The sequence below is a fragment of the Salvelinus namaycush genome, chromosome 29, assembly GCF_016432855.1.
Source record: "Salvelinus namaycush isolate Seneca chromosome 29, SaNama_1.0, whole genome shotgun sequence".
In the NCBI taxonomy this organism is placed as follows: domain Eukaryota; kingdom Metazoa; phylum Chordata; class Actinopteri; order Salmoniformes; family Salmonidae; genus Salvelinus; species Salvelinus namaycush.
This window is the reverse complement of record NC_052335.1, coordinates 10,057,309-10,065,882: the sequence shown is the minus strand read 5'-3', so window position 1 is coordinate 10,065,882 and position 8,574 is coordinate 10,057,309. Positions and strand designations below refer to the sequence as shown.

The window sequence follows — 8,574 nt, the reverse complement described above, 5'->3', positions numbered from 1 at the left end:
GGGCATGGTGATTTGTTACAATTATAGATGGCCTATATGAAAGACAGTCCACTGATCACTAATGTGTGCTGTAAGCAAGTTCAGTATGAATATTTATGGTGAGTGGCTTTATCTGAAGGAGCTCTGAGTGGTTCCTGCCGGTTTTTGTACTTTCCGGAGGAAACACACACAGAATAAGCATTCATACCAATATTTAGTGTTAAAATAACCATCAGGTAACATTACAAGATGTGAAGGTAAGGGGACCTGGAGAGAGGGAGAGAGGGAGAGAGGGAGAGAGGGAGAGAGGGAGAGAGGGAGAGAGAGAGAGAGAGAGAGAGAGAGAGAGAGAGAGAGGGAGGGAGAGAGGGAGAGAGGGAGAGAGGGAGAGAGGGAGAGAGGGAGAGAGAGAGAGAGAGAGAGAGAGAGAGAGAGAGAGAGAGAGAGAGAGAGAGGTGAGGCCGCCAGTAGCCAGCCGATCCAACCGAGCGGAGCTTGTTTCATGTCGGAGAGTTCGAGGAGCATCTAAAGTCCCTGCTGAATTTGAAATTGATCTGTCAGTGCCTTGGCTCTTCGATTTTTGCTCTTCAGAGTTGTCGAGTCATCTTGGCAGCCATACCTGTCCACCAACCCCCCCCCCCCATCCCCCCCCCCCCCCCCCCACTCATGCATCCCGCATCCTGACTGGTCAGCTGGGGAACACTCTGACTCTCTGGGGATATAGGTTTCAGCTTTCAGCACTTTTCTCAGTGACCTTGAGGTAGTGCGGGATGCGACCTCTCAGCTTCCAACAGAGCTGAACCGCTCAACCGCTATGACCAACAGCAGCCAAGGAGGATGAGGTGGATGCAACGGATGCAAATGTGGCTGACAGGGGCTGGGCGGGGGAGGGTCTAGGTAGAGGATGAAGCTGTCACCCACGTGGTCACAGAATGATCAACTTTAGCTGCGTTGGAAGAAAGCGGACGTTGCCCATTTTCAGGGAAACAATATGTTTTTTCAAATCTGACTTCCATTTCCCTTGAAAAACGGAAGGGACTCCGCTTAGGCGTCTTTCTACGCCTGTTACGTTAGGTTAGAGAATGAGAGTTGTGCAGACTTTGTCTGTGTCAGCCTGTCAGGTGTATGCCTCTGCAGTTGAATATGTCAATCTGAACCTGTGGTATAACCTGTGTATAATTTCCCCATGTTTCTATACCACTTGCAGTATTACTGTACATATCTGAAGGGTCTGTTGGAATTATACAGAGCAGACAGTAAATCAGTTTCTTGTTGAAGCATTGATTGCAAGGGTCTAAGGGCAAACAGGGCATAATTGTGCTGACGGTATTTACTGTGCTTTCTGTGTATCTGCTGTACAATTTGAAAGCATCACACATTACACAAATCTTGTATACATGAATTACATTTTTATTTGTGGATAGGATCACCTTTCATCTTACATTGATGATTGCTTTGGAAAATGGTAGCACCAGGGGCAAACATTTATTGCCTATTACATCTGATTGATTCCAATTCAGATTTGTGCTCTAGTCTATGACACCATGTCTTGTTTTGCACACTTTGTACAAAATAATAAAATGCAGTACTACAGGATATTTCTTAACATAGCTCTTTATTAGCTAGCTATAACTGGCGTGTTCACGTATCGCCAACCAGGATCAAACTGACCATGACCTAACCATTTGGGTGGTCTTAACCAATCATAGCACAGTATGATATGGCGGTAAAATGCATCCAATTATAATTCAGTATGTTTACACATATGAATATTACAACTAATTGCTCACCAATACTTTTTGAATGTGCAAAGGTTGTTTGTTTTTCTATGTTGCCAAATGAGACCAGGGAGGATAATATAGCAGCAGCATACCATTTCCATACAAACCACAGCTATCCAAATCAAATATTGTGACAGCATTTCATCCAAAAGAGGAATTTACAGAATTCTGCTTTTTTTGATTATGATAATACTCTATAGATGTATAATGTTTATATTTATGTACATATATGGCACTTGATGACATTAAATCAAGAAAATCCATTTGCCCACAAATGAAAGCAATGGGCGCTTGGGTGTAAATAAAAGAAAGAAAAAATGAATTTAAAAGTCCCAGGTGTCAGCATTTGCAGCACCCCCCCCCCCCCCCCCCCCCCCAATTGAGTGATCACATAGGTTAAGGTCAATGGTGCAAGCTCAGGCAACCATAACAACGATAGTGCTGACATCAAAGATGTGAGATGAGTAATATACTGGAAGAATGTATATCATTTGAGTACATTTGATCCTAAAACTGCCAAATAATGTGTGTGTTTCATTGCTATAATGGTATGTGGTGTGTAAACCCGGTGGAATGTCGTAAAAACACCATCACAGCACAAATTGGATACATTTTGGCTCATTATTCATATATAGTGCAAGTATTTACTCCATGTTCAACAGCTGACGTGAACGACAGAGTGAATGTCAACACATACATTATATGCTTTTAAGAAGCACTTTACAAAATATAGGCTAAACCATAATCTATAAACGTTGCATCAGTGCCTTCTCATAAATATATGACAAACGTTTGGTCCGTTTGTTTTTTAGTTGTCAGTAAAAGACAAATAAAATCGATCTACCCCACCTACTTCGCAAGCGAAGTTGGTGTGATAAAATATACACCACATTCTTGTTAAATATATTTTAATTCTTTGTACAATTGTTCCAGTCAGTGGTGCTGAAATGCACAGCTCTCGCACTTAAGCCGCATGCAAAAAAAAAAAAATACGCTACATATTTGCAACTTCTTCGGTGGTTTATCTACTTCTGTGTCTGATACCACACAGCAAAGCAATACACCAGTTGGAAAGATCCAACGCATGCGACACACTGCACGCAGTGCTACGCACCACAACCTTGTCCAGCAGATGAGTCGCAGTGGTGCGGATTGCCTCCCATTGAAATGAATGGCCCTCCGCGAGAACCCATACAGTTTGACGCAACCGGTGTCCACGAGGCTTGTCTTGGGCCTTCTCAATACGCTACACATAGGCGGAGTCACTTGATTGAGTGCGGCCGAAATTGGGCATGCTCATTCTAGGCATGTCTTTGTTACGGATCTCGTAGATGGACTTCCTCCTGGCCTGCACGCCTTTGACAGCTACTTTGATCTTCTTCCATCCAAGATGATTGAGTTCAGCCAAGTTCAGGAGCACACAGACGCCACTGACCGCAAACATGAAGACCAGAAACACAGTCTTCTCCGTGGGTCTTGAAACGTAGCATTCTACATCTTTGATGCAGGGGTATCGATCACACTCATATACCGCGGGGACATTGAATCCGTACAGGAAATATTGACCCACCAGGAACCCTATCTCTAGAGCGTTTCGGAAAACCACTTGGATGATGTAAAATCTTGAGATGCCCTCCTGCCTCCTCATTTTAGACTTTCCACTAGTTCTCATGGCCGAATTTGGGATGTCCTTCACCTCCAAGCAGTCGGGCTCGGCTTCTTTCGTGGAGTTCTCCGTGTTCTGAAGTACTCCATTTACAATAGTGTTTTTGATCTTTTTGCTGTCGTCTCTTTTGATGGAATCTTGGCGCTTGTCCAAGGAGAGGAACACGGTGGAGTACCCCCGCTCCAAGCGCTCCTTTTGCTTGGCAGACTGGTGCACGGAGTAGGTGATGAAACAGAGACTAGGGGTACACACCAAAATAATCTGAAACACCCAATATCTGATGTGGGAAATGGGGAACGCCTTGTCGTAGCAAGCCTGGTTACAGCCGGGCTGCAGGGTGTTGCACACAAACATGGACTGCTCGTCATCATAGACGGTCTCTCCAATGATCGCAACGATTAGAATCCGGAAAATCACCACCACTGTTAGGAGGATCCTACAAAACAAACAAGCGCACAATCAAAGTGTTGCTGTTAAGATGTGCAGAGATGATCGGCTTAATCATAAAACAAACAGATAGACAATTAGCGATGGCAAACTAATACTGGCTCTAGTGCACTAAACGGGCGCTTGGGAGCTGTCCAGTGCTGAAAGCCACTAGTCAGTTCTGAAAGAAAAGCGCTACAGCACTATTCACTTCAAGCGTCAGCTCTCTTGTAACAAAATGTGCAAATTTAGTGTTTCCAAAAACATTATTCGTGAATGTTATGTTTATGCCATGATCCCCTATTGGTTCACATTTTTTGCATAGTCATGAATCTTGTTTTTTGCGTTTTTGTACCGTTCTTCACGCTTAATCGCTTATAGTAACGTACTTGGTCATCAAACACACACTCATGGTAAGACTTTTACAAAGCTATCTTCACGTTCCCTCTTACCTTCCGATCATAGTAGAGTGCTGTTGGACAGCTGCCTCCAAGAGACGCTCTAATATTGTCCACTCCCCCATTGTCATTCATTTGGAGATGATGGCACACCGTGCACCGTTCTTGTGGAATCTATTGTTTCCCTTGTTTTACTCTCCGGATGCTCCAATATCTGGAGAATGCATTGGTAACGCGCCGCTGCTGCGTGCGCTCCTGCCTTCTGCCTTCTGCGCCTCTGCTAAAAGATCACTTGACAACCCAAGCACTTTTGCTCGCGCGAGTCTGAGTGCTGATTAGTAGAAAGCCCTCCTATTTTTGATGGCGCGCGCTGGACGGCAGGTCGCGCCGTGCTTGAATGGAGGGCAGTTGAGTGTAATGTTGGTCGGGCGCTAATCCTGCTTTAAGTAGACTACCCTTGCGTCACGCGCAGACAGGTTGGTGGAGAGAGGCCAGAGACACCAGGTTTTTTTTGTTTCATTATTCTCCAAGTATACTGCAGCAGATTCATCTTTAATAAAAATAATTGGTTATAAGCTCAAATCACGGGGGATGGCTGTTGCCTGTAAGACAACCACATGACAGTGACAGAACGAATAGTGGCAACAGAGGAAGAGAGAGAGAAGGGAGAGAGAGAGCGAAAGAGGGGGGGGGGGGGGGGGGGGTAGGAAGAGGGATAATTGTTTTGTTTCAGTCTGTATTCCGTAGATTATTGTTGCAATGTTGGAGGGAGGGAAGTCAGATTGAAACATGCCTGCAGGGCTAAGCATTAATCGACCCTTGACCATGACAAGAGATCCTACACATGATATCCTTTTCCGATGGCTATAGTCTGTCTAAAAACAGATGTTTTCATTTTGTCTGTTTTAGGCAAAACAACAATCCATTGTCTAAGCATTTGTTGGTATGAAAACCAGGACAATTCCTTAGATAAACGTGGCTGTGCGATTACTAGGTTGAGTAACGCTTTAAAGGGTTGCCTCAGAGGGTTTAAAGATAGCAACAACTTACTTAGTGGACTGCCACAAGTAGTTATTTTTTGTGTGTGACTGGACTTAACATGTAGGCCTATGTGACTAATCTTCCTACTAGGAATTAGTTAGCCTGTATTATCAATGGATAGCCTATGAGTAAACAGGTATGTTTCTCCTGAATTATGAAACAACAATAACCAATATGCTCCATCAGGTTGTGAACAGATGAGAGATGAGATGAAGATGGTATACAAGATCCTAGGTCTTGTTTATTTATAAAGCAATATCCACATCATATAAATTCATTCAGGAACCAGTAAAATAACCAAATATAAATTGCACTTTGGTGTAAACAAACTGTACATCATCGACAAAACATAAAACAGGGGCCTGCCTGGATATGTAACTTCCATATCGATCATAAACAACATATCCATAGGCGGAGGTAATGTACAGAGTTTTTGCATCCGTGGGCGTCTGACTGTCGCAGGGGAGAGCAATTTGTCAATGGGGCGCTTAAAAGCATTTCCTGTGAACGATGGAGGGGCCTGCCTCGTCGTACTCCTGCTTGCTGATCCACATCTGCTGGAAAGTGGACAGGGAAGCCAGGATGGAGCCGCCGATCCAGACGGAGTACTTGCGCTCGGGGGGAGCGATGATCTAGAGGAGGGGGAAGAGGGAAAGTCCTCTCAATATGTAGTGCATTATAATGCATCATACAGTTCATTATTTGTGTTACCGTGATTGGTCATTAGTAACACTGTGAGATTGTAGTCAGGTTGGTCTTAGATGGTCAGTTTGTGGTCTTCAGTAATCAGGTGAGACTTGAGAAGAATATTTACCTTGATCTTCATAGTGCTGGGGGCCAGGGCGGTGATCTCCTTCTGCATACGGTCAGCAATACCAGGGTACATGGTGGTGCCTCCTGACAGGACATTGTTGGCATACAGGTCCTTACGGATGTCAATGTCACATTTCATGATGCTGTTGTAGGTAGTCTCATGGATACCAGCAGACTCCATGCCTGGTGAGATAGAAGAGAACATGTTGTAAGCGAATGCTCTGGATTAGGTCTAACTGGTGCTGAAATGGACAACTCCCTCACCACTTTATTAAAAACATATGTTTGGCAGTAGTTGGTGTCATGTAGCTGTTGTAAAGGCTATGTGAAAAAGGGGCCTTTTCTTGTCTTTTAAAGAAGTCAAAATGTGTTGATGGTCAATGAGTTACACAACACTTCTAAGATACCTACCGATGAAAGAAGGCTGGAAGAGGGTCTCGGGGCAGCGGAAACGCTCGTTGCCGATCGTGATGACCTGACCGTCGGGCAGCTCATAGCTCTTCTCCAGAGAGGAGGAGGAGGCAGCGGTAGCCATCTCATTCTCAAAGTCCAGGGCCACGTAGCACAGCTTCTCCTTGATGTCACGCACGATCTCACGCTCGGCTGTTACAATAGAAGATTCAAAGTTGTAGCAGTTTGGTCAAAATGGTGAATAACAATGGACTACCATTCAATATCAAACACACCATATCCTCCTATCATATATGCCCCGGAGTTACGGACTCACCGGTGGTAACGAAGGAGTAGCCACGCTCAGTCAGGATCTTCATCAGGTAGTCAGTGAGGTCGCGACCGGCCAGATCCAGACGCATGATGGCGTGGGGCAGAGCATAACCCTCATAGATGGGGACATTGTGGGTCACACCATCACCAGAGTCCAGCACAATACCTTATTATATGAGGCAGAATAATATGTAAACCATGGAAATAGAATAGAACAGCTTCATGTTTAATGGTGTAATCTATGTTTCACAATGAAAGGTTGCATGGGACTCAGTATTGCACCTCTTAAATGTAACTGCATCTGCATGTTATGGAACAGAGTATTTCTCCTCTGCCCGTTTCTCACCTGTGGTACGACCCGAGGCATAGAGGGACAGCACGGCCTGGATGGCCACGTACATGGCGGGCACGTTGAAGGTCTCGAACATGATCTGGGTCATCTTCTCCCTGTTGGCCTTGGGGTTAAGGGGGGCCTCAGTGAGCAGGGTGGGGTGCTCCTCGGGGGCCACGCGCAGCTCGTTGTAGAAGGTATGGTGCCAGATCTTCTCCATGTCGTCCCAGTTGGTGATGATGCCATGCTCGATGGGGTACTTGAGGGTCAGGATACCTCTCTTGCTCTGGGCCTCGTCTCCTACATAAGAGTCCTTCTGACCCATACCCACCATCACACCCTGTAGAGGAAGGAAGGAAACAAACTTAGTCAAAACACAATTCCCCAAAGTCAAACAGAGGGACAAATAAATGTAAGCTACTATAGCATAGGACATTCATTCACAATTAAATGGTCTAATGGTAAGGTAAAATACAATTGTAAGCAGATTATCAAGGGTAATGCATAATGTATGGACAATTAAGTCTGGGAAACACCCAGTTTGAAGGTTGCATCCTCATGAATGTTTCATTGCTTTCATGCTGTGGACCTTACCTGATGACGGGGGCGACCAACGATGGAGGGGAACACAGCGCGAGGTGCATCATCTCCGGCAAAGCCAGCCTTCACCAGACCAGAGCCATTGTCGCACACAAGGGCAGTAGTCTCATCGTCGTCACACATGATGTCAGCTGGGTTTCTGTTTTGACAAAACGTACATTACGGCTAAGTATAGGCCTACAGATGTAGGATCTTAATTTTAGCCAGTTTGCTACAGCAGGAAAATAATCCTGCATCAACAGGAAATTGACATTTTTGTAGGGGTTGATACATTTTTCGTAAGGGAAAATCAGTATAGGCCTACAGTCTCCTACAGTATAAGGGCCATACAAGTCTAACAAACTTGTTTTAGGTCATTATTTATTTAAATTTCTTTTAAAACCCTAGACTGGGCAGAACAATGTAAATTAATGTATTATTAATCTAATAATAATAATGATCTGTAGGTTATTATTAAATATGATGAATAATCCATTTCGCTTGTAGGTCTGAATCTGATGGAAAACGGACTAACAAAAATAAAAAATATGTGCAACATTTAGGCTACAACAGCTATTTATTTGATCAATATCCAACAACAACAAAAAGAAGTGTCTTGAAAATTCAACCTGTCAAATTTTAAATGAAAGCCCATTAATAAATCCAGTTGTCCGGTTGCAAACTAGAGAAGTCCAATTCAACATCTTTGAAGTGGCTCCAACCTAGGCCTAGGCTACAAGTTTACCGTAGTAGAGTGACAAGTTGTCAGGTACTCACCAAGTAGCCTGTCCTCTGAATGAGCAGCGGTAGACTTGTGAGGGCAGACACCAATTTATA

General features: G+C 44.3%; 2 protein-coding genes across 3 annotated transcripts; both read right to left on the bottom strand.

The window, feature by feature from the left end:
* Positions 1-3,006: 3,006 nt before the first annotated feature.
* LOC120023907 (gap junction delta-2 protein-like) lies at positions 3,007-4,375 on the bottom strand. The gene is made up of 2 exons (XM_038968007.1): positions 4,305-4,375; positions 3,007-3,862 (listed from the first exon to the last, which is right to left on the bottom strand). Exons 1-2 carry the CDS (start codon positions 4,373-4,375, stop codon positions 3,007-3,009), a joined length of 927 nt encoding a protein of 308 aa, XP_038823935.1.
* Positions 4,376-5,557: 1,182 nt separating this feature from the next.
* Positions 5,558-7,887, bottom strand: actc2 (actin, alpha, cardiac muscle 2). Of its 2 annotated transcripts, none has more exons than XM_038967989.1 (6): positions 7,753-7,887; positions 7,174-7,498; positions 6,832-6,993; positions 6,516-6,707; positions 6,106-6,287; positions 5,558-5,923 (listed from the first exon to the last, which is right to left on the bottom strand). In XM_038967989.1, the coding sequence occupies exons 1-6, from the start codon at positions 7,879-7,881 to the stop codon at positions 5,780-5,782; spliced, it is 1,134 nt and encodes a 377-aa protein (XP_038823917.1). In that variant the 5' UTR covers positions 7,882-7,887; the 3' UTR covers positions 5,558-5,779. The 2 variants fall into 2 exon arrangements, with proteins under 2 accessions (XP_038823917.1, XP_038823918.1); XM_038967990.1 differs by having other exon boundaries at positions 7,174-7,369.
* Positions 7,888-8,574: the final 687 nt, after the last annotated feature.